Genomic DNA, 27,437 nt, shown 5'->3' with positions numbered 1-27,437 from the left:
TTCTTTCGTGATCTTTTAGTGTAAACGAAAACTCGTATTCAGTGTTGTTCAGTATTAGAACATTGCATAGAATGTTTTCGAACGCACGAACAACGAAAAAATGCTCTACTCTCTCTTGCTAAGAATGTATAATAATATAAGTTTGGTATTTTGTGATTTTGTAGTGTATAAATAAATAAAAAAATGAAATAATGCTCTACGCCTATTTACACTACAAGAATTTGGCATAGTGGGGTTAGAATGAGCATTCGCTCGTTCGATGTAAAATGCACCGTTTTAAGTAAAAAGGTGCAGTTAATATGTTATTAGCGCTCCGGGGATCGAAATGTATAATAATTAAAGAATTGAAGCATTATGTACCATGCATTATGTATTTATATTTATACAATACGCTATAGTCTATACCAGCCTTTCCCAACCTTTTCCAAAGGCGGACCCCTAGTGCCACGTTACCATGATCCGCTGACCCCCAAAAAAACTTATTCCCAAAAGTCAATCTAAATAATTTTAAAAATTGATTGATTTCATGCGGTGTTTTTGTATGAAATAGCTTAGCCATCACTTGACAGATTATTCCATCTTAAAACTGTAAAATACAAAGTCCGGCCGTCAGAATAGTCTGGTCACTAAGGCTTTCGTAATTGTCTTGATTTGTCTGCGTACCCCCTGGGACATGCTCGCGCACCCCAGGTTGGAAAACGCTGGTTCATACGAAAAAAAAGATTGCAAATAAACTGCACGTATCAAAGAGGTATTTTGTTTTTCCACTGCTATTGCTCGGCCTATTGTACTATGTCTTACATTTTGACAGATAGCTAAGGCTGTATTGTTCAGCAAAGCCTTGTAGCACTTTGATGGATATTGTGTTTGAATTTGTGTTGGATTTTAGAGTATATAGTTGGTCTTTGAAATGTTAGTTTTTCATTAAAAATACGACAGTACGATTTGATCTTTGCTTTGTCGCTTATGTTGTTGGGTATTGTGTAAATTTAATTTCAAATTTTAATTATGATTTTTTTTTTCATTTTATTGATGATGGATGGATAAGGCATTTATAAAGTTTCAGCCAAATAGTATGGATTGTAAAAAGTTATGTTACCAAATTAAAAGTATCTGAAACATTAGTTATTATGTAGTTTGTATTCACGATTCGCGCTCTTCTTTTTCTGTACAACTTTTATCCTTTTGTAAGAAAATTTGATACTTATACCTTTTTCAAACATACGTGCATATTATATCCAAATTGCTTTAGTATTAGATACGTGAATATTGCGAATTATAAGGTAACTAGCTTTTAACCCGCAGCTTCACCCGCGCAGTCAAAGAAAAATCCGCATAGTTCCCGTTCCCGTGGGATTTCCGGGAAGAAAGGGGAAAACCTTTCCTATTTCCCGGGATAAAAGTAGCCTTTCCTTTCTCGGGTATCAAAATATCTCTATACCAAATTTCATGCAAATTGGTTCAGTAGTTAAGGCGTGATTGAGTAACAGACAGACAGACAGAGTTACTTTCGCATTTATAATATGTATTAGTATGGATAAGGTTATGTATGAATTTATAGTAATAATATCTTTCCACGACACAGAATAATATTATAATAATTCCCATGGTAATTATATGTATGTTTTACCGCAGTGAAGTTAATCTCCAGATACAAAATTCGTACCATAAAAGCATCCCAAATAATAATTCCAATTTATAATATCAGTTTCTGTTAACTCTATCTGCATAATATAATATAAGAAAAATGAATCGTCAAATGTGTTGCTAAGCGTATAACGCGAGAACGGCTGAACCAATTTCGTTAATTGTTTTTTTTATAATATTCCTTTACTAGGAAGGCTCTTATGGAGAGAAAACGTAAACTTGTACCACAGGCTTCCTTGCACCAGACACCTCAAAGCACAAGTCAATTTCACAGGCGCGTTTCATTGAACGATCTCTGGAATAGAAAACTGTCCAACAACAAAGTCCGTATGACTCGCTTTGTTATTTCAGTTTCTCTTTTAGCGAAACTTTTGTGCTGTTTTTGAAAGGGTATATAAATATTTTGAAGGACAAAAAGCTTGGTCAAATTACCCATGCAAGTTCATAACATCAACATACAACTAGATACAACAACAACATTTATCATTTATACTTCGCTCATACGAAAAGTGGCCTATCCAACATATGAAACATTTTCAATTCGAACCAGTAGTTCCTTAGATGAGCACATTCAACAAACAAACTCTTCAGCTATGTATTACTTAGCAAAATATATATCTAACTAAAACCTTCCTCGATAACCACGCTATCCATTAGTGACAAAAAAGAAAATCGATGCAGTAGTTTAGAGTTTATCGCAAACAGGCAGACAGACGCAACGGAAGACTTTGTTTTAAACATGTAGTAATTCTTATAAATTTAAAAGCGATAGACACTAGAAAGTACTTTTTACTGACTTCTATTATCAAGTAGAATGCAAGTAAAACCGCATGCCCCAGCTAGTTATATCTAAATTAGCAGGAATTCCATTGTGTCACAATGCTCTAACCTTGCGACGTATTGGCAAATTGCTTCACAATACACATTGTTGTTGACAAAAAGATCGCAAAATGTGAGTCATGTGCATCTCTAGTGAATAATATTGTAGAATAACAATGAATAGAGTTTTTTCAACTGTTTGGTTGAGAATCTAAACAAAAAGTATATCGACACTATAATGTTGCAAAATATATTCTTTAGAATAAATACATAGTATAGTTGTCGAACTTTAATATTTATGAAATCATTGGCATGATTTTTTTAACGACCTGCTACTGTAGTCATTTTATCGTTCAAAATTATACATACATGTACATTATAACATTGGAATGGCTCATAAAATAAAACACATCATAATATATTGGTATTATTTATTAATCTTTATATTTAAGTACCTACATAATATGTGAAAATACATGTTCGATCAACTCAGGTTAATTGTTTCTTTATTACTTCACAAACAAACAACAGATACAAATCAATTTGTTAATAAGATTATCAATCTTTAAAATGCAGCACCTTCCACTGCCCACAAAATATAGTACTCTATAGTAGATGATTTTCTAACAACTTCTTAACTACATCTTAAACATCCTACTGCAGAATTTCACCAAAGAGACCTTCAAGATCATTGTAATAAACATCATCATCATAATCATGACTGTCATCAACAACATTATCTAATTGTAGATATTCATCACCCAGGCAAGGTTTTCCATCTGTTTGTCTAAATGCTTGTTACTCAATGTTAATTCTATTAATTCTATACGAATCTCCCACAATACCACCATTATATCGTTGACGGAAATGTCTTTGCATATCAAAACCTTTATCATCATCACCTTCTATTACAGTAGCGACGTCATTTGTTTTCTTTCTTCCCAATGTTAGGTTAATATCTACACTTTTAATACTAATACTTCTTGATAACGATTTTGTTCGTTTTACCAGTTTGTCTTTAGGTTTGATGTCGTATATAGGATTGGTGATACCGATTGTATCATTGCCAGTGATTTTGGGGTAGCGTTTGATTATCTGGAAATAGAAAGTCTTTATTAGTTTTCGGTAAAGATATTAAGACTGTGTAGTTTGTTTATATGTTTATATGTTTATAATATCGAATGTCGAAGTGAAGTTCGTACCTATAATAAAAGTACTAATGTTTTATTTCATCACTCGAATAAATGTTGATAAGTTAACCTAATATACCTCCTTAATAAATTAAATTGAAAATTTTGCCATGTTTGAAATATTAAAAATCTGTCGAATGACACGACATTTTCATAAATTCGTCTAAAACAATAACATTACATGAAATAAAACATTCTTCAATAAGCAAGAATTTAATCGGACACGTTTTCAATTCCCAAAGGAAACAATTCTTGTGACAGCATACAGACAGATTGCCTGCTCCGTGCTCATATATAACGATCGATCAGTCCCTGTTGATTTATCGAATTAAAAGGATATTTCTCATTTAGAGCACCTGGAGAATGTAATTTTATCAATCTCGGTTGATAAAAATATTTTTCATTTAACTCGTATGGCCAATAGGTCGATTGCTTTGGAGATAGATATATATATAATTATTGTTTAAAATTGCTATTGTTTCTTATGTTTTAAATTAATTTATGTAAGATTACTTCGTAATTTAATATATTTATGTAGCTTTTCCATGCTGCAATTTTATTTAAATATGTACCTTCAATCTTCAAATTTGGAAATGGTTAAAACATGTTTAAAATTCAGTAATAAGTTTTACCTCAGTAGAAGTAGATCTACGCGGAACAGGTGGTGCATGTTCGTCGGAAGACGTGTAATCTGGAGGCCGCGCCCGGTACTGCTGGACTGTATTTGATGCGATTGTGTCCGGTAGTTTCCATGTACTAGAGAAATAATAATTATAACATTATTATAAATTTATATTTTGTCAGTTGCGAACATAAGACATTCTGTGTGGTAAATATACCAATCTAGCACACAATATATTTTTCATTGTTATATTCCAATATAATTCATTTTCGTGTTGTTTTGTTTTTAAATGTATCGTCGAGTTCGGTAAAATGCTTTTTGGAATGTCTAAATAGCCATGATAAGGCAGACAATATATTTTGTACTAACTTTCAGTTTTCTATATAACTTCACTCTTTATTCATTGAAGAATGAATTATATTTTATTTTATTTTATTATCTTTGGGAAACAATACAATATTTCTTATAATGAATATAGATATTTAGTACATACCTATCAGCCCGCTCAGTACTACGAGCGCGCGAGGCTCTCGCGAGGCGATGTAACGCGAACAGCGCGCCCTCACTCTCGTTCAAGTGTACACACAGCTCTTGGAGCATCTGAAAGTGATGCTTGTTATTGTTAAGTTGACTTTATCAGTGTGTGGTAGAGTTAAGAGTCGAATGGCAAGTGTGTTGGCTTGAAGAAGCACGTGGAAGATGATTTTGTAGTAAAGGGTGGTTGAATAAAAATAACAAATGTATATGAATTACAAACACACTTAAGGATTAATTGAAAAGACGAGTTTTCATTAATTTGTTTTATTAATCAATGTCTGCAACCAAAAAAAGAAACATAATTTTGTCTTTGTTTATTAAATTTTGTGTTTAATTTAGTAGGAATAAACGCACGTGAAGCATTCACATAACTAACAAATAACACGTGACCAACAATTGAACCTTGAGGCACCCCAGTACAAACTTACCGTGAAACAGCCTCGTCGTATTGCACACAGTACCACATCAGCTAAAAGCAGATGCAAGCTATGCGGCTCTTTATCAGCGATCACATTGAGAGGCGCCACGTGGCTCAGCACCCACTCGTCTTCGACGCACCAGCTATTGTCTTCTATGTCGGATGCTCCAGATTCTTCTACTAAAGATTTTTTAAGTAATTATTCATAAGTTGTTGATCTTCTTCATATCACAATAAAAAAGAAACAAACAGAAACATATCCACTTCCTTGTGGAGTGGATGCTTATGGGCGGCGTGTATCGCTCAACACCAGGCGACACGTCTGCTCGTTTGCTATCCTATAGCATAAAAAAACAAAAAAAAACAATATAAAATTAATATGGTCATTTTCTCATGTTTTACCATGTTTTCTATATTATCTGGTCAAACTAATATCTTTAAATTAAAGTAATTAAACAAAATCGTTACAGAAAAAATACCAGAATCATAATATCATCAGCATCATTGCTAGCTTACCACACAACGCATCCTTCACGCTATTAATAAAGTCCATAGTCTCCAACAAACTAGGCCGAGTCAACGGTTCTTTATTCTTCACAGTAGACCCAGCAGACCTTGGCCGTCTTCTCATCTCTTTAACATCAACTTGGTCGGAGTAGACCAAGCTTCTTAGCGTATGATACTTTCTTCTCAACGTCTTCACATCTGACTGGTTTGTGATGGAAATTTCTGGAAACCCGTAGATTGTAGCGGGTCGATGTTTACGCCTAGATTTAGGCTCTAATGTATTTGATGCTGAAGGAATGATATCTGGTTTGGAGGTTCTCCAGAAGTTACCATTTTTAACGCTGGCTAATATTTCGTCTGTACTACCGTGGCGTGATATATTTTTGGGTTGGAACCTGTAGGTTAAACATATTTTTTATTAAATTGAAATAATATAGTAAATGTATCCAATAAAAAGGTTTAAAAGCTATACCTTCATTCATTTGACATTCAATATAAATGCTGTAATAATTGTACTAAACAATAAAGTATTTAAATGTAAATAATTTATGTTAAAACCGATTTTATTTATATTTTAGATACAATTCCAACAAAACGTAACAATTACGTTAAATCTTTTCCTTGAAGTCTCGTAACATAAAAAATGGAAACCTCGTACAGGATTTCTTAAATAAAATGAAAACTAAATAACCCCAAAATCTGAGCAAGGTCAATCCGATAAATGTTTCTCGTAAATTGCAAGCGGGTGTGTGCTGAATGTTAATAAAACACATCTGAGGTTCGTAATGTACTTTGTCACCTAGTTTTCGCATTTCACGTCTTTCTTTATTTGTAATTTACTTATCAACCACAAATGTGGAGCGTTAAAGGCACAGGTTAAAGTTATTTTTGGGTGTTCGGAAAAAACGGTACGCAAAATCTGTTATTATTTTTATTGCTTGATATATTCAAATACTGGGCGTGAAGGTTTTTTTATATATTTCATTTATTTGTTAATTGTTATCTCTCCAAATACCATATTTTAAATATTATTAGAAGCACTTGTCTCTAATTTCAGTCAATTTAAAACAAGACAAAAAATTTCTGTCCTGTTAAAATTTTCAACAAATTTTATATCAGTTGGTATATATACTTAATAGTTGTAGTAAAATATTAAGTAACACATTCATTTATCCATATTCAACTTTCAATATAATTTGTAGCTCAAGCTCAGTTTCAATATAAGCTGTAATCACATTAAAATTAAAAAACAATTTAAATTATCCTAATAAAACTTACATAACATCAAGCTAAACTATTTTAAGTCCAAACCAAATGAAAATTGTCTAAAAGTAGCAAGATCACGTAAAAAATTTCTCTTTTTAAGTATTCCAGCTATTCCCTTGGCGTTAGAGGGATGTAGAGAATTGCTGTTTCATTATACAGATGTACAAAGGAATTTAAATTGGACGGTTATGTACTGAATTTAGATTTTGAGTAGATTTCTGCTATTGCAAAGTGCAGAACAAAGAAATTCTGTTAATTATAAAGAGGATTCTGTGCGAGTGCACTTATTTAATTAGATTCGCATAATAAAAATTTTGACATTATTTAAAACTAGATTTCCGCCCGCGGCTTCGCCCGCGTTTTCAAAGGAAAACCCGCATAGTTCCCGTTCCCGTGGGATTACCGGGATAAAACCTATCCTATGTGTTAATCCAAGTTACCCTCTATATGTATGCTAAATTTCATTGTAATCGGTTCAGTAGTTTTTACGTGAAAGAGTAACAAACATCCATACATCCATAAATCCATACATCCATACATCCTTACAAACTTTCGCCTTTATAATAGTATTAAGATTAAGATTAAGATAAAGATTAATGTAACAGGTATACCATAATTATCAAACGCCTCCCTAAACTTACTTTTACTTGAATTAGTCATTGTAATAAATCAAAGAATAACCCGCATAGTTCCTGTGGGATTTCCGCGATAGCCTGTGCTTTTTCTGGGTCTTCAGCTACCTACATACCAAATTTCATTGCAGTCTTTTCATAAGTATTTGCGTTAAAGAGTAACAAACATCCAACCTCACAAACTTTCGCATTTATAATATTAGTAGGGTAAATCATAGACTAGCAGAAACCTACCGTTCACCAACCAGAGCGTCATGGAACGCGTTCACGACGCATCGCTTCGCCAGCCGCAACTTCGCCTCCGCTTTATCCCGCCTGCTCAATGTGAGAAAGCGAGCGGAACTGTGTTCTCTCCGGGAGGGGATCTTTAGGGGATAGGATACGGCTAGACCATCTCCGGTGGGGAATATGAGGCGGAATTCTGAAAAAAGAAAAGAATTTCATACGTAGATGATGATGGTGATGATCGTGGTGATAATGATGCAGTTTATCTACATATAAAATCCTGGGTTTTACTTAAAACTGATTACTCTTTTTACCTTGATGAATCACAAAAGGAAATAAAATAAAATACTGGCACTTAAATGTTAAATCGTTTAAATAAGTACTTAAAATTTACATTTGTAGGTATTTACGTATAGGTATATATACACTTCTGTTTTTTAAAGAAACGTCTCTAGGTTAAAATTTACCTTTTTCGGTATTTCACCTGTTATAATAACCAAGTTTTAAAATACCAAAACTTACATTCTTGCAAAGTCTGTAATGTTTTTATAATTTAACAGTTGTATAAACATTAACATAAGAGAAATAAAAGAAGAAATGCAACTTTCACAAAAACAGGCTAAAAGCCATATCAGCTACAGTAACTCCCCTTAGCTTAACTCCCATAACTTTTCAAAGGTCCAACTTGACCCTTCGGCCTCAGATTTCCCGAGGGCGAGCAAATGGACAGAGTATTGACAAATAAATGATGAGCACAACTCACGCGTAACAAAAGGGAATCTGCAAATATTTGGCTGTTTTGTTTCGAACTAATCTTTAGAAGTAGCTATGAAGAATGAACTTTACGTGTAAATTACACGGTAATTTCTAAGTAAAAGCTATAAATGGAAATAAAAAGATACTTTACTATTTTACACGGTAATTTCTAGAGTAAAGCTATAAAAAAAACTACGATTGTACACAGAAACTATGTCATTATTCCCTCAATCACATAATATCTAAAAAATACGTAAATTACATGCTGCATAACTTTAAATAGCCCTAAACAAAAGCAAAACTACACCGTTTAAAAGTGTTACATTGCACGGTAATTCGCTTTTATTTGAAACGCAAAAGCAAAAAGATTTAAGCGCTAACTCTAATAGGTATATCGAGTTAGCCGGTTTCTAACAAAAGTACTAACTCCCCCGGCTTCCAGTCGCCACCGGTTAGTCATTACATCGTATAGTTTACTAGATGTGAACTATAAATACTTTATTTATTAGTTACTATTAACTTTTCAGCTTAAAGCGCAAAAGCCCAATACAAATTTCAAAGCCTAAAGTTATGTACTTGTATTCTAGGTACCTTTTATCTTCTATCTATGTATCTTAGGTATCTTTATGAAGTTTCAGACAAGAAAAATTACAACACTTGAAAAATAAGCCATATCTAGTAAATATCCATCTGTGTAAGGCTATCGCCAGCATTAACTTTTCACCAGAACTGTTAGACCCCTCCATTTAACTACGGATCGAACGTAAAAGTACTTCCAGGGGTCAAGTGCGGTTGGTTTTATTAATTTTAACGTATTCCCGTTTAACCCGCCCGAAAATCCGAGCGCATTTGTGAAACCTTTTAAATGAGATAATTTTTGATGAATAATAAAAAGGTAAATCTGTGAGCTGTGTTTCGTTAAATTATGAATGTTGTTTTATGATATAGGTGGGAAAATATTGCTGTTGATTGGTTTATGAAAATATCCGACAGTGTAAATTTTTGCTACGAAGGCTACTTGATGTATATTTAAACATCCGAACGATAGTAGGTAGTATCAAAAACCAATTCTTATAAAACATATTTTCACAGAAATACAAAATGAGACTTTACACTTTTAAACGTAGGTATTTAACAAGCAAGTTATTTATTAAAATATATAATGCTACATAAAAATTAATTAAATTATTAAATAAATTACTAAATAAAAATGAATTAAGTTTCCAAGATAACTCTCAACTCAACTCAATTCAACTCAACTGAATTTCTTGAAAATAACAAAAAACCACAAAACACAAAACTTACCCGTATGCCGATGTCGATCAACAAAGTCCACCACCGCTTTCGCCCAAGCGTGTTTCTTAGCAGCCCCTAACAACCCCATACAGGGCTCTATGAACCCCTCGTGAACCCCCAAGCAGTATTCCTTTAAGCCATCCAACTCTGAATCACAATTTTTAGCATCAAAGTCCTCTAGAAACCAAGAATTTTCTAAAGATGAGGTAAAGAGGTCGTCCAGGTAAGGCTTTAAAACGGGCCCTAGATATTTTTTGTCTTCTTTCACTCCTGGAAATATTCAGTTAGAATGCTCTTATAATGTCATAATCATGAATTTACAAAACTGTTATTGTATGTTAAAAAATTTTAAGAGTTATCATAATAATCCCACGAACCAAAAATTATAGCTGAAAGAAAAGTATAGCTGTTATGTGTGCGCTTACCTTTATAAAGCCAATGTAACACTAAACTCATGAGACTAGTCTCATCGTCTTCAAGCTGAAGGTCCTTATCCCTCCTCACAGCATCTATCAAACACGCTGATGATGCATCGTAATAGTCCTTTAATTTGTTCCACTTTTTAGACCTGGTTTATGAGATGAATTGTATTATAAACTAGCGGTCCGCCCCGGCTTCGCCCGTGGTACATGTTTACGTTTTCTCTACATAAGAACCATCCTCGTACTTCAAGGAATATAATAAAAAAAGAATTATCGAAATCGGTTCAGCCGTTCTCGAGTTATGCGCTTACCAACACATTTTGCGATTCATTTTTATATATAAGAAGATTATTATTTCATATTGTTTATCATTATCATATTTTCTAGAATCTTGTCGAAATTCTTAAAATAAACAAAATTAATTGGCAATTATTTCGTAACAACTTTTAACTTTTGGAAGAAATTACAGAGACTCCATACAAACCGTCTCATTACCGCTAATCGATAGAATCCAGTATTCACATAATATTTATTGTAGAAAATTATCTATTTTATACATCATAATCAAAGGTAATTATTACCCACCTGTATATTGTTAGCTCTCTATCAAATTCACCTATATTCCTATTATTTATATTATTCATATACGAATCTCTAGCTTGGTCTAAAATGATGGCCATAATATGTATTAAATCTTCAATAGATTCCAAATGTACAGATGTGGCTTGAATCAGGTTAGCTCGGAATGTACTGTGACTTTCCTGTTAAAATAATTATAGTTATTAGTTAAAATTCAAGTTGATTCATACATGATTTTGGTAAAGCCTTTGAAAGGGTGTTTTATTACTATTAGATGAAATTATTAAAGGCCATTGTTGAATTTGTAAGAAAATTTGTCGAATTGAATGGAATTTTAAAAGCAATTTCGTAGAAAGATTAACAACGATAACAATAAAAAAAATGCAAAAATTTATTTAAGGCGTTCCACAAGGAAGCAAACAGGGACCAACGGATTTCCTTTTATATATAAATGAGCTTTATCAATTACATTGCATGATTTTAATTAAATTTTCAATAAACATACATAAACAATAGACCTCTTGCATCGCACCAGTTCCGAAGCCACTCTATTTAAATATCGTAACTGTCGTTTTGAATAACTACTGGGTCCCGTACATTTTATTTCGTGCGTCAGTCTCTCCCATCGTGAAAATAATGCTAATTCCAACGTTTCAGATGGTGAAAGAGGTATTTCTTCGTTACCTAAAATTTAAAATGAAATTACTGAAAAAATAGCCCTCATATAAAAAATAATGTGGGTATTTGTTTCATTTTAAAGTTTTAATTGAAAATAAGTAACACATAATAAGAAACAAACATTTACTACCACCAATAGCAGAATTAATTTCATACATCAGATTTATTTACGTAAAATTAAACGTAAAAAACATGAATTGTGAACAAAAAAGTTCTTGGTACAACACTTACCCGCGACCCTGTACAAGTGTCGCACGCAGCCAGTGAGTGCGATGACGTCACTCGCCCAGTTCCCGCGCGCCCCGCGCCGCGCCGCGCACCCGCGCTCCACCGGGTAGATGAAGCCGCACCTACCGCCACTTGTTGCGATTTGGAGGAGCCTGGTGATGATGAGTGAGGTAAGATAAAAAAAGACGTGTGGGACTCGGGGACTGCCGCGGTAAAGCTATTGCATAGCATGCCTTCAAGCCACACCTCCGAGCCCGTCGGAGTGGGGAGCATGAGGTTTTTTCGTTACGGAATTTCTCGATTCGGTCCCCGCGCTCAAGGCCCGCGATAGAAGCTATTCAATAGCTTAAAAAAAGTATGTGCCTAGCACACGTGTCAGAAGTGAGACTTCTTTGGCAAGATACAAAGATACCAAAACGGTGACGGTATTGCCATGACGCGACCTTTAGGCGCCTAAAGAAGTTTCACTTCAAAAGGCAAATCACTACATGGTATAAAAAAAGTCACGTCTGTTTGTAAATTTTTTTTAATTATGCAACAGATTTTGATGCGGTCTTTTTAATAGATAGAGTGATAAAAGAGGAAGGTTTTAGTAAGTATATCATTTAAGACAAAGCAGGCGAAGCCGGGGGTGCAAAGCTAGCTATGCATAATTTAATTAAAACAGAAAATAGTAAAATAAATAACAGGAATGTTCTTAATGATAGGAATATAAAATTTGAAACAGTTTGGTGAAGAATATAACTTACTCATCAAGAACCAGCAGTAAGTGATGCGCCAAGTGCGAGGTGAGGCACGCTCGCGCCACGCCGCGCTGCGAGGCACAGCGGTACGCGCGGCGACGTAGCACGCTGCTCGCTGCGTAGCGACTTAGCAGTTGGAGAGAACCCTATAGGTATTAAGACAAAAACTGAATCTAAAAACTTCTAAAATATGTATCGAAAGTTACTTTCAACTTCAAAACCATAAATAATCTTTTCTCCTATCCACAAGAAAACTTATGCTAACGTAAATTTAACCCATATAACCCATATTTTATAGTCCACATTGTCCATACGACCATACCTCAAAATGCCCCTCCCTCATCTTATCCACCAGCACGTTCAAGGCACCAGCAATCCTAGCCACGTTGGAGAGATCAGAACAATGAGCATCTAGGGCTGCCTCTAGTGCGGGGTGCCAGAGCTGCCAGGTGGAGGAGCGTTCTGCACACACCATGGAAGATGGTGGTGCTATTGCCACTGCGTAGTAGCCCTGTAATAGGTTTAAAGGTTAAATGGGTCAGAATCAGGAGTAGAAAATAATGGATTAGAAATTTTCTTTCTAATTATGATAATATGTAAAATATTTCTAATATGACAATTTATTAATTAAATCTTCATGATTTCTCCATCAGAATCTTATTTTACTATAGCAGTTTGAGCAAAAGACTATCTACCCTTTTCGAATGCGATGTGGAACTTGTTATTTGTGATTATAACAACTTTAACTTCGCATTCGAAAAGGATCAATAGTTCCAGGCCTACTATTTACAAACGATAAACTCACCCCTTGTCCACAGCTATAATGCAACAACGCCAAGGGATGTGTGATCGGCACCTTAGTAGTATACGCGTCTGGGCTGCAACCTCGCACCCTTGCTCCAAGCAATAGTTTAGCACTATCACCCCCCACCCCTACACGCACTATCACCCACGCTGACCCCTCTACTATGGCTAGTCGATGTTCTGGGATGGTTTGGTGGGATGCTAAAAGTGGTAAGAAATATATGGCTAAGTGGATAACCGGGTTAAGGAACTTGTGAAGATATAAAGCTATTCAAAGCATACGTTTAGCGTTCTCTAAGCGCTATAACTAATCAATGTTTCGTCATATTTTAGTGGAAAGCCGGTAAAATGGGAAACCACGTTAAGGAATTGAAATTGAAAAGATATGGATTATAGTAAAAGACTTAGAGATAATGTCTATGAAATAAAAAACTAATTAAAAAAAACATTATACAGGGTGTAATCGTTAAGTGTGCACAGGCGATTATTCCGTAACTATTACAGATATCAAAAAACTTTAAACTGATATCGAAAGTACGTAACCTAATGAGTAAAATGGCCATAATAAATTTTTAAAAATAATACGAGAAATATCTAAAAAATTAACTTTAAACCCTCCCATACATTTAGTATGAGATATGAATATCCCATGTACATGGGTTGATCCAAAAGTAATGATAATCAATATTAAACAAGGTCATTACAGTTAAAATAATTATGTATTTCTCTAGATAGTCTTCTAACTAGATAATATACTTCGATATTTTTTTTCCTTAACTTAGAAAAAAAAAAACTTTGACTTCATCTACAAAAACCCCTCAAAATCGGCCATCACTTCGCTGTCGTCTTAAAATTTCTTGTATCGACGGTGTTTCTTGTGCCGAGGTAAGAGATAGAATTGACTAGGAGCTAGATCTTACAAACAGGGTGGGTGTTCAAGCATTTTCAATGCCGATTTTTGATTGGCAGCCATCGCAACTGACGCTTTGTGATCTGGTGCGTTGTCTTGGTGAATCAACATTCAAGACCGAAGTTTGCCATGTCTCTTTTTCTTACTAACCTACCCGCAATCTTTTAATTTGGCCTGTGTAGTAAGAGCCCTGTGTAGTAGTGGCTACCTTCTTAAAATATTCCACATTTCTTCAGCGTCCCAAAAAACTACGGCATTAATCTATCCCACTAATTTTCACTTTGAAAATCTTCACCGTCACTTTGGAAGCTCGCATCCAGGCCATTGATTGTTTCTTGGTTTCAGCATAAACATGGTGAACCCAGGTAACGCCCATGGTCACAAATCGTGACAAAAAATTATCCTGATCTCATTAAAAATTTAGAAATTCACCCTCTAAATGTCGAATCGTTGTTTCTTCTTTTCGTCGGGAAACATTCTGGCTCGCACTGTTCACATTAAAATTAATGTTAATACTTGGAAACGTGGCCTGTAGATATAATTTTTTTGTGATAACTTAGTGATTACATGAGCAAGCATAAAACATTTATTTTATATTTTTATGTGCACAGGAAATACCCAATTATCATTACTTTTGGATCAACCTATACATTTAATATGAAAGATTTTAGCTTTTTTTTTTTGTTTTTTTGGTTTTCTGATTTAATTACTTCGCAAATTTGGAGGAAAGTTCATTTAGAAACTGTAAATAGACCTCCTCATTGTATTGCACAATAAGGACGTCACTTCGAAAATCTACTATGAATACAAAATGTATGGGAAATAAATTGTATGGGAGCGTTTAATGTAACATTTTTGGTTATTTCTCGTTTTATTTTTAAAAATTTATTATGGCCATTTTACTCATTAGGTTAAGTACTTTCGATATAAGTTTAAAGTTTTTTGATATCTGCAATAGTTACGGAATAATCGCTTGTGCACACTTAACGATTACACCCTGTATATTAAAGCAATTCGCAACTTAAATACTGATTGTTTTGTTTTATGGTATCTTAGTTTTATTTACAACCTCTACCTATGTTTTAGTAAGTGAACCTTATTTAAATTTATAGTTGAATTAATAAAATAAACATTTTCGGATCAGTGATTAATTTACCTAATCTCTAAAATGTGGCGATACAAATTCGTTTCAATGAAGACTAATGGAATGAATAACAAAGTGATTTGGAAAAGGTTTCGTTAAATTAGGTGTCGTATCAAAAATATTTAGGTAAATCTAATCAAGAATTAATTTGATTAAAATATTTTCTCACCAAAAAATCTCTTAATCATTCAGTAACTTAACTCTTTCGCTTTTTAATTTCAATTAAACCATTAAAAGACTTAAAATAAAACTTATGCAACTCAGCATTGCAAAATCAGTTAGCCATGACAGTTTCTACAAACTCATAACTAACTCAGACTCGAGTGAGTGTCAACTTGTAAGTTAACTAATTAGTTAGTTGGGATTAATTACTGGTTGTGGACCGTGACTTCGCTTTATACAGGAGGTTCAAAGTATAATTAAATTCGCTTAAATTAATACGCTACTATTACAAATGCGAACGTTTGGATGGTTTCTTGTTAATTTATTAAGTTCGAACGTCTGCATGAATCTGGGTAAAACTTAGAAAAATGAAAATTACACGCGTAATTCTTAGTCATTTTCGTACATGGTTCTTATACTTAGTGATAAAAACATGGTCACTATAATGGAAAAATATATTTTTCCGAATTCTATCAAAAAAATTAAACTGAAAATATTTCCAGGACTGTACCAAACATTCATAACACATTTTGATGATTCTTATGATGCGCATGGTATTTATGTTAATAAATGTGAATTATTGACGACGACAACTATGATTTTACATAAGCTAACAAAATTTTGGCCATATGTACTTTAAACACACTGCGAACTTTGACGCACTTAAAATCGGCTATATAGTAGGTACTTTGAAACACCCTGTATAAAATGTGGCGTGACGCGATCAATACCCACTTTCAGCTGATATAATCCATTAAAACTTAGCGAAGTTCGATACACATCACGCCCGAAGCTTACTAACTTACAAATTGCAAGTCTAAAATATTTGATGCGTTCCGTTAAATTTTCGTTAAGAATTATTTCTTCTATAACGTCTTATATTTAAAAAATAGTATAATTTTAGGTGAAATACGGTTAAAGATATATTTATTAAATCCAACTGAAACTACGAGTCTCTACGGAGTTAGAAAGAGTAGAATTAATTCCAATGCCTTAATAAATTCGTCGGTAGCCTTATCAAAATCCTAAATCATAACAAATACTTTCTTTTACTAACACAAGAATAAGTACTAGATACTAATATGGGCCTGCCTGATATAAATAAATAATTAAACATCGAACTGTTTAAAAGAATTCAGACAAAAAAGAAATTTATGCAATTAAGAGAAAATACACAAATAAAACCCACACTCACCCCGCTCCACATAGCAGTAGGAGTACGGTGCGGCGTGCGCATGTGCCCTTGCGCTCAACACGCGTAACGCGCCGCCACCGCGCGCCCGCGCACAACGCGCTACCAATTGCACCCAGCGCTCTACTACCTTGTCTCTATGTAGAGAAAATAAATAAAAGCTCTACAGTTTATTTTTATTATAAACTAGCAAACCGGGCGAATTCCGTTTCACCACCAGAGACACCTTTTCTTTGCTATAAACCTCACGGAGCCCGAGACCTTTCCAACGAATGCAAAACCGTGGAAATCGGTTAGTCCGTTCTGGCGTTATAGCGTCAGGAAGGAAAAGCTGAATTATTTTTATATAGTAGATGTAAAGATTTAGAGAAAAATTATAAGCTCTACTTTATGCTAGTCTGGACGTAGAGTAAAATTATAATGCTTTATATAATTTAGCTCTTGATGTAGAGAAAAATATTAAAGCTCTACTTTATACAACTCTACATGTAGAGTAAAATTATAACGCTCTAGATTATATAAATCTGGATGTAAAGATTCGTTTACACTCAAATTCTGTTTAGACAATCGAATCGAACATCACTATTAATTTTCACGTTATCATAACATGGAAGAGAATCTATCATCTCCAGGTATTCTACCAATTTAGGCATCTCAAATGGTCATCTACCCCTTACTTACCGATACAAATAAATAATTATATAGCTGGTGTGTAGAACTTATTGGGAACTAGTAGGGATACTATGGTCACTGGGTATTCTAGCCATTTATACAATCAAGAGAATTAAGGCAACTGAAATGGTGATCTACTCCATACTAACCGACACAAATACCCAGCAGGCGTGAGGAACTCATCCCAGGTCTCCGCCTGCCGCCCCGCCAGCCGCACCTTGCCGAACCCCACGGGACCTTCCTGGAGACGACCCTCGTCATCCACATTCAGTATTGGCAGGGAATCTATGGTCACTAGGTATTCTAGGGATTTGGAACGCATCTGGAATGATTTGTTAGAAAGACGATTTTTTTAATATATTTTACAGAGTTGTATCGAATGTTTAATCACAGTTTAATACTTATACATCAGATAAACTCATAATATTTATGGTTAACAGTTAATCTTTTAAGTAGGTATGTGATACATTTAAAATTCATGTTCAGTGTTTTGTAGAGGTTGATCATTGTTGAGTATGAAAAATTCGGCATCGAAACGTAATTTCCTGCGAAATCTTTGAAAAGAACTATAGTATAATTAAGGCATTAAAAAATTGTTTGATTAAATTGTTTTCTATCAGCTAAAACATGAACAACATTCCTGTAATTTTCTTAAAAGTTCGTCATTGATTATTATTCCTGTATCCATGAAAGCTTACAAACAAATTGCAATAGGAGCAAAACAGTGTCACTTTTTCCAGAAACATCTTCAACATTAATATAACATACCCGTTTCCCCCTATGCAGTGCTATAAGATGACTACATCTGAACCGCGGGTCGCGCTGTCCTGCACCATCCACTATCCTCTGAACTAGAGCTTCCACCATCATCTCTGTTTCTACTGACATGCGACCTGACGAAGACGTGCAAAAATGTAGACAGTACCGCATTTAAAATTAATTCTGTTTGGCCACTAATGCAAAAAGTGAAACACTGCAGATAAATTCTCATAGAATAGTAACATACTGTTGTTTTGTATTATCTCGTTGTTAAGTGTATAATATCAATATGTATATTAGTCCGGGATACATCGCCCATTTTTGCAAGTGATTACTATCAAGCTAATTTTTCGTGAGTAGCTTTATTTTGATGAGATGCCCAATAATTTCATGTACGAAACTCTCGATTGTGGTAGCTTACAGAGGTAACAAGGATAAAAATTTTTGATTTGACGGTTCTCAAATATTTATTACGCAATTTGTAGGACAATGTGTCTGTTGAATTATATAAGTATTAAATAAATGAAAATAAAAAAATCAGCTGGTTAGTAATCATTTATGATGACTTCGTTATCGATACACATTGGAAAGGGGGACTCTTTGATCAAACCATACATTTTGTAGGACAAATATTTTTTCGAATAATTTAGATAATTATCTTGAGATTGAACAAAAAAAAACATTCAGTTAGTAATTAATATTTGAGAACCATCAAATCAAAATATTTTATCCTTGTTTCCTCTGGTAGCTACCACAATCGAGAGTTTTGTACATGAAATTATTGGGCATCTCATCAAAATAAAGCTACTCACGAAAAATTAGCTTGATAGTAATCACTTGCAAAAATGGGCGATGTATCCCGGACTATATTATTTTAACTTAGATTACGAGAACCTTCAACTTATCCCTCGTTTCAAAGTAATAGCTTTTTAGATAGGATAAGTGAGCTTTACATACACCCCAAAGTTCTGAAGACACGATGTATCATACTAAAATCGATATAACAATTCTTAAGATATTATGTAGACTACAAAATATGTACATCTGTTCTGTTTCGCAAAAATCCACGGCAATTTTGCTCATAGGTAAATTTATACCAGCATTGAAAATTTGTATTATAGTTACTTAATATATATATTTATTACACAGATTTATTACCTTTCTGATCCTCTTCATACAGTGTATCGACATAGGAATTCAAAGATCTCAACTGATGACTCGTGAAGCGAAGCCCTGACGCCGGCAGCCGCAGGTCTCCTCCGGGGGTGTCGCTCACAGCTGATGTGTTGGAGCCCATTGCTATTGCCTAGATATTATTAAATTTTTGAAACTTTAGAGTTTAGAATGCTTATAGTCTTAATATTATAATTACCGAATTTAAAGAAGGATCCCGTTTCATATTACATTGTATATTTTTAGCATGAGCTGTTATTTTAAAGATAATTAAAAAATATTGTTCAGAAAAATAGAGGCATCAAAAGCTTTTTGCAACGGCTGAGCCAAATTTCTAATTGAATTCTGTTAAGGCATGAATGGTTAAAAAATGTCCTTCTAATATTATACAAGTGAAATTTAGTAAGAATGTAGGTACATGTTATTCTTTCGCGCAAAAACAGTTGATCGATTTGTATGGGGGAGAGAGATAGAGCTTTTTACAAATATAAATAAATTTGTCACGAAGGTACATTATTCCTTTTTACAGTTATACTAAATAAAATACATGATTTATACGATACAAATCGATCACAAAATATTCCACAGACCTCTAAATTACCAGATCATTACCGTGATGCGCAGACGCACGCTATCAATACAGAATCAAAATAGTAATTGTTGAGTTTCCGCCGGAAGTCACATTATGTGTCGTCAGTGATGCGGACAGGTGGTCATGTACCATATTATATAAGTACCATGATAGAGGTGAGGAGCGAGCGATGATTTTCTTAAAACATCAGATTTTAGTCCGAGCTCTTGTTGGATTTTTTTATCACTACAATGTATAAAACAATGTCGCTGTCTTTCCGTCCCTATGTTTGCTTAAATATTTAAAACTACGCAACGTATCTTGATGCGATTTTTTATTAGATAGAGTGCTCTTGAGGAAGGTCATATATCATTTGTTTTATACAAATCGAGCGAAGCCGCACGGAAAGCTAGTCATATATAAATATGTATTTCGTCTGCGGAATCAAGAAGAAGTTTCGAATGATGGATCCTCTCATTTTCGAGTCTGGTTTTAGCGAATAAAATTATCTTATGATGACGCTAACTTTTGTTTAAAGCAGTAATGGAATCTTAAAAAAAATAATTGAGTGTGTAAAAAAATAATGGAGAGTCTCCCCGTGACCACGCTCGCTGTAAAGTGTTCGAAACGTCGCGTCGGGAAAATAATATAATGAATAAATCGCGTTTAAAATCCGTTAAAGTCTTTAATTTCTAAAAATAATTGAGAGTCGAAATGATTTGTTATTTTTTTATGTGTGAACTAACTTTTCCTCTTAAATGTATCTTCTTTTCAATAATATTTTTCCATCTCTCTACGTATTACAATTATCCACTGCGAAACGGTATCATAGAACTTAAATATAAAAGAAGCAGAAATTATATAATTATCTGCTACGATTATATTACTTCGCACGTGGATTACGTAAATTATGTATCTAAGTTTTATGAAGTATGTTCTCAAATATAAGGAATAATAATCATATTTAAATTCAGTTTTCATAAAATAGTTGCATTTAATTTTCAAGTTACCTTTATAATTTACTAGATTTCCGCCCGCGGCTTCGCCCGCGTTTTCAAAGGAAAACCCGCATAGTTCCCGTTCCCGTGGGATTTCCGGGATAAAACCTATCCTATGTGTTAATCCAAGTTACCCTCTATATGTGTGCTAAATTTCATTGTAATCGGTTCAGTAGTTTTTACGTGAAAGAGTAACAAACATCCATACAAACTTTCGCCTTTATAATAGTATTAAGATGTTATTTACAGCTTTTTACGAATATGTACGCACGAGATGCACCTTATCTCTACACTATACAATTTTACATCTATACTAATATGTATTATAAAACTGAAGAGTTTGTTTGTTTGAACGCGCTAGTCTCAGGAACTACTGGTCCGATTTGAAAAATATAGCCCATTTATCGAGGAAGGCTATATATCATCTCGCTAAGACCAACAGGAGCGGTGCAATGCGGGTGAAACCGTGAAGCATAGCTAGTTTTATATATACGTATATGTAGGAACTCTATCTACTTATATCAAATGAAAATCATAAACATACAGTAAAATTGTATAGTTTTTCAAAATTTACTGTTTCTATATTCGCCCTTGTGCACAGATAATGAGAAGTAAATAAAATGACATGTAATTTATGCGCGGGAAGGTCGAATCACTGGTCTGTGACGCTATTTTTATAAAAAAAACACATTGAAATTGTATATTGTCGTAGTAATCCGGTATTACAATACAGTTTCTAACGGTTGCCAAATTTTGTATTCGATTTCATTCAATAGAAATAATACTAAATTATAAAAACTGCCTAGACTAACCATAATAGATAATAATTATGGTAATTAATCCGTCGTAAAATGATAAGCGATTTTAGGCACATAAATGTTAGTTTTATCGAAAGCATTAAGTTCATACATAGACACCACATAGTTATTAAAAATTTTCTGTTTTCCCATTCATCGTAAAAGGGGAGTTATGTTCATACACGCTAAACTAACTTGTTTAAATTTATTTCTGTTTCCCCACCTATCCTGAAGAGTGAATAAAAATGACTCTATCAAAAATGTGTAAGAGTCATGTTGCATAATAAATATTTCTCAACAGAATTGGCACATATAATTCTTATATGAAAATCTATCATAAATCTATAATTGTCTTTACATCAACAAACTAAATAAATCGAAAAATAAACATAGGTACCTAAATAATTAAGAATACATTGTATACCGCTTGAATTTATCAAGGTTTAAACGCCTATGTTTAATAATGAATACAGGATTGTTTTTCAACTTGTGCTTTTAGATAAGGCTCATATTAAGTGATAGGTAGTATAATTCATTGAGTATTATTTGTTCATTTGAGTATGTAAATCATGTTATAGTCGACGCATCGAACTTGCTTTGTTTTTGTATCTAATATATAAAATTCTCGTGTCGCGATGTTTGTAGTTAAAATCCTCCGAAACGGCTAGACCGATTTTCATGAAATTTTATGTACATATCAGGTAGGTCAGACCCTATGGTCAGAACTTATTGTACAATATTAATATACAAGCAACATAAATTACAACATTGATTATTCAATATCTTATGCCATAGGTAGAGCAATGTATAAAATCTTTTGAGATATTATGTACTTAATATGAACAAAAATGTTGTAATTCAATTCAAAAAATATTAGTATTATTTACATTATATTATTTTACATAAAATAATCATTTGTTAATCCATACTAATATTATAAAAGCGAAAGTAACTCTGTCTGTCTGTCTGTTACTCAATCACGCCTGAACTACTGAACCAATTTGCATGAAATTTGGTATAGATAGGTATATATTTTGATACCCGAGAAAGGACATAGGATAGGTTTTATCCCGGAAATCCTACGGGAACGGGTTTTTCTCTGAAAACGCGGGCGAATCCGCGGGCGGAAAGCTAGTATTTTATATAAATAAAACTCTCGGTTAGTTAAAAATAAAAAAAAACTCACTCAATGGCTGTTTAAAAAAAATCCATTGCCAAAACACGAAACAAAAAAAAGAACTGTACAACAGAAACGTCAAGATTTCCCGCCTTTTTTAATGGTGCAGATACACACAACTCCACTCGCCCAGTGAGTGTTTGCTTTGAGCTGTTGGCGCGGTGGAACGGAAGTAGTTTACACCCATTAATTCGCGCCACAATACATTTAACTCGAAACCTCGTCGTAAACATTATGGCCGCTTTATTCTACATTTTAAGGCAGGAACATAGCAATTTTGTAGAGAAGTTAATTAAGATTCTTTTTTTATTTATACTTTACATTGTTAGGCGTTATTTGAATATCATTTTACAAAGTAAATGGGATGTTTTTCATGTTTAAGATTCTACTGGAATTACATAAAGTTCTCTTTCTTTTTTGTTTATTTCATTAATAATACGAGAATAAAAAATATAAATATGTTCTTAATATTGAGTTCCATGCGGTGCATTCACATCTAACGAGCGAATGCTCATTCTAACCCCACTATGTCAAATTATGTTAGTGTAAACAAGCGTTCATTCTTTCGTTGTTCAGTGCGTTCGAAAATATTCTATTCCATATTCTAATACTGAACAACACTGAATACGAGTTTTCGTTTACACTAAAAGATCTCGAAAGAATCCTGCTCTATGTGCGTTTGATTTAAACTTTTTTTTTTACTTGAATTCGTATATTTTACAATCGTTCATAGAAACACGTAAACGAATTTACACGCGTGTATGTATTTATTGTCTAATGTGCCTACAACAATTTGTCACTCGGAAAGTGATTAGTGCAACCGTTTAGTGAGTAATGTACAGATAATTTCGCGTTCGTCACTGACATGCCTTTACTATCTGTGGTAACTATTCGAGCTATTGTTAAATAGATTTTAGTTAACACAATTACTACTATATATGAGTAGATATATTAGCGTATTATGTACTAGCGTTCTACCCGGCTTCGCCCGTGGTACCTACATAGGGTGAGCACTTTAGGATCACGTAAATATACTACGACTAGCTTTCCACCCGCGGCTTCGCCCGCGTTTTCAAAAAAAAGACCCGCATAGTTCCCGTTCCCGTGGGATTTCCGGTATAAAACCTATCCTATGTGTTATTAATCCATGTAGTAATAATCCAAGTTACCCCGTATATGTGTGCTTAATTTCATTGTAATCGGTTCAGTAGTATTTGCGTGAAAGAGTAACAAACACACACATACACATCCATCCTCACAAACTTTCACATTTATAATATTAGTAGGATAAAAGAATTTTTGAAATCGGTTGAGCATTTCCTGAGATTAACGCGTTCAAACACACAAACAAACTTTTCAGTTTTATATTTTTAGTAACCATAGCTTACTATCTACGGTTAAACCACTGCTCCGATTTGGATGAAGTTTGGAATAAAATTAGTGGAAGACATAAGCTACTTATTTTAAAAATCAACCCCTAGAGGGCTGACACTCTATGACAGTGATCTTATTTCAGCATATAAATAAAGTTATAGTGTTTTGATATTATACCAATACCTATTTAATTAACATCCTAAGACTAAAAACCAATTATGAACTTAAATAATTTAATTATAAGCGTAAAACTTAATACAAAATATTTAATTTAGATCAACGGTCAACCTAACTACCTACTACGTTATGTAAGGCTACATATTATAGCTATAGGTACGTAAGTTTTATAGTATTAAATATTCTTGGCTTCACATAGACATTCAGGTTGCCTGCCCCCCTAGACAAGTGGCTTTCTATTAGCGTGACGTTCAATAGAATAGATTATGAATGTATGAGATTGACGTAATCAATCGTCGTCGTCGTCGTAATCAAACGTCAATCTCATACATTCATAATCTATTCTATTGAACTTTACGCTACTAGAAAGCCACTTGTCTAGGGGGGCTCAATAGCTCATCTTTAACGTATCATCGGTTTTCCAATAGATAAATTGAGTAGACTACGGATTTTCCTTCAAACATCATAATACTTTAGGATTTTTCATTTTCATATAGAGTGTACGTGATGATTTATGTAGAACACATACCTTATGTAATCGAACATTTTTTTAACAAAGTATGTTTTCGTTCATATCTCTCTCACGTCAGAACGGAGCAGCCTTTTATCATTAACTTAAATATCCATAATCAAATAGATAATTATTTACCTATTCTAGAAGCTAAAATTGAAACCGAACATGCCGACACTAAGCGACAAATATTAATAGCTAAAAGTATATAGTTGTTTGCAATAGTTAATAGTTAGTAGTATTTTAGTAGTAATACGTCTTAACCCCTTGTAATCAATACAAACAAAACTTCAAAGAAACAGGCGAGCTCATTAAAACAACTAAATTAAACACAGCACGAAAGCGCTGGATTTCTAGGTATAATAACTTGTTTGTCGAAGTTTCATAATTGCTGTATTTGTTTGAGTTGATACTGTGAAGTGTTGAACAAAATATGTTAATAAATTGACGCTCAATTTTGTGTACAATGTACATCCATACTAATATTATAAATGCGAAAGTAACTCTGTCTGTCTGTCTCTCACTCAATCACGCCTAAACTACTGAACCAATTTGCATGAACTTTGGTATGGAGATATTTTGATACCCGAGAAAGGACATAGGCTACCTTTTATTGCGAAATACGGGCGAAGCCGGGGCGGACGGCGGACCTCTAGTAATATTATAAATGCGAAAGTGTGTTTATTCGTTTTAATGTGACATGGCCATGGGTAACTTTTGACAGCGGTGAAACGACTCATACTAATGCGAATTTAACATCAGGGGAATCCGGGGGCAAAGAAAAGTATATGAATATTGTTTTCAATAAAAATGATGATGATGATATTGTTCATGAAATTAATAATAATTCCATAATTCCAGGGCCCTGGTGAAAGCACCCAACGACCGGGCGAGTTTATGCGTTCGCTAGCTATGCAGATACTGAGTAAATTGAAAAATTTGTATGAGTCAGGAAAATGTTTATTAGCCAGGAAAGTTTCTATACGCCAGGAAAAATCCATAAACCGGGAAAATTACGATAAGAAAGGAAAATTTCCATTCTATACGCCAGGAAAAATTCTATACGAGAGGAAAATTTCTATAAACAAGGAAAATTTATATCCGTCAGGAAAATTTCTGCGTCGGGAAAATTTATATAAGCCAGCAAAATTTCTATAAGTTCGGAAAATTTCTATACGTCAGGAAAATTTCTATACGTCAGGAAAATTTCTATACGCCAGGAAAAATTCTATACGCGAGGAAAATTTCTATACGCCAGGAAAATTTGTATAAGTCAGGAAAATTATATACGCCATGAAAATTTCTTTACATCAGGAAAAATTCTATAAGCCAGGAAAATTTCTATTCGTGAGGAAATTTCGGAAAATTTTGATAAGTCGATAAAAAATAATATTATAGATAAATTATGATAAAATACGTATTTAAGGCGATAGAAACGATTCAACTATAAATTTATATTTAAACATGGTATGCATAATAAATAACCTTATATTTCGTGTTTCTCAGAAATAATTCAGAAGAGAACTTAATACAACTGATACGAAAGATTGCTCTAAACCGTTGTTAGGCGATTGTGAAGGTAATATTATTATTTATTTTATTAAGTATTTAATTTGATAGATAAATTAAAAAGAGATAATGTAAAAAGCAGTTTTAATCCTACTAATATTTTAAATGCGAAAGTTTGTGAGGATGTGTGTGTGTGTGTGTGTTTGTTACTCTTTCACGCAAATACAACTGAACCGATTACAATGAAATTTAGCACACATATAGAAGGTAACTTGGATTAATACATAGGGTAGGTTTTATCGCGGAAATCCCACGGGAACGGGAACTATGCGGGTTTTCCTTTGAAAACGCGGGCGAAGCCGCGGGCGGAAATCTAGTTATTAATAAATACGGTTTGTCTATGATAATTACTATGTATAATTTCAGAAAATTATGTAACTAAAGCCTGAATAAAGTTCACACACTAGTCGTAACATACGTAACCTTTTGTAAAGTCGGTTAAATCAGCATTTACCTCGTGTATGCTATCAAGCCTCAGATCGGTGCCGTGCCACGAAGTTGAATGGATTAAAACTTACCACCATTAGTCCAACACGTATATTCCAACTATAGTAATGGAGCCAAGCTGTTATTTAGTTTACTAATGTGTTATTTGTTTTATTGGTTTAGTTCTGAATTAGTTCTGTGATTTGGTTTGGCTAAATCATATGTACAAAATAAGTGTTGATTCCATTTATTTAATAGTAGAAATAAATTAATGAAGATGAAACGGTACAATCTCAAATCTCAAAGGCAAATAACCAACTACAAAGCTGTTTTATTGCATTGAAATACAGAAAAAGAATTCAATCGAGAGGCGGGATTCGAACCCGCGATTTTTCGCAATGCCATGCCATGGCATCTTACCATATCATATCAGAATTTCTTGGGACTTCGCCCGCG

At 33.7% G+C, this 27,437-nt stretch overlaps 1 protein-coding gene across 1 annotated transcript; it reads right to left on the bottom strand.

Moving 5' to 3' along the window:
* Nucleotides 1-2,927: 2,927 nt before the first annotated feature.
* LOC149483666 (uncharacterized) lies at nt 2,928-23,049 on the bottom strand. The gene is made up of 19 exons (XM_089702855.1): nt 22,934-23,049; nt 19,367-19,514; nt 18,218-18,342; nt 17,599-17,771; nt 16,781-16,914; nt 13,371-13,570; nt 12,888-13,076; nt 12,572-12,711; nt 11,826-11,974; nt 11,422-11,600; nt 10,923-11,098; nt 10,341-10,483; nt 9,925-10,185; nt 7,873-8,059; nt 5,750-6,135; nt 5,244-5,413; nt 4,772-4,878; nt 4,289-4,412; nt 2,928-3,561 (listed from the first exon to the last, which is right to left on the bottom strand). Exons 2-19 carry the CDS (start codon nt 19,503-19,505, stop codon nt 3,265-3,267), a joined length of 3,279 nt encoding a protein of 1,092 aa, XP_089558981.1. The 5' UTR covers nt 19,506-19,514; nt 22,934-23,049; the 3' UTR covers nt 2,928-3,264.
* Between the last annotated feature and the right edge of the window lie 4,388 nt (nt 23,050-27,437).

Source organism: Colias philodice, chromosome 13 (assembly GCF_061535455.1).
Source record: "Colias philodice isolate Cphi_HAF_F1 chromosome 13, ilColPhil1 Martin Lab GWU primary, whole genome shotgun sequence".
NCBI lineage: Eukaryota > Metazoa > Arthropoda > Insecta > Lepidoptera > Pieridae > Colias > Colias philodice.
This window is presented reverse-complemented; position numbering and strand designations above follow the sequence as displayed.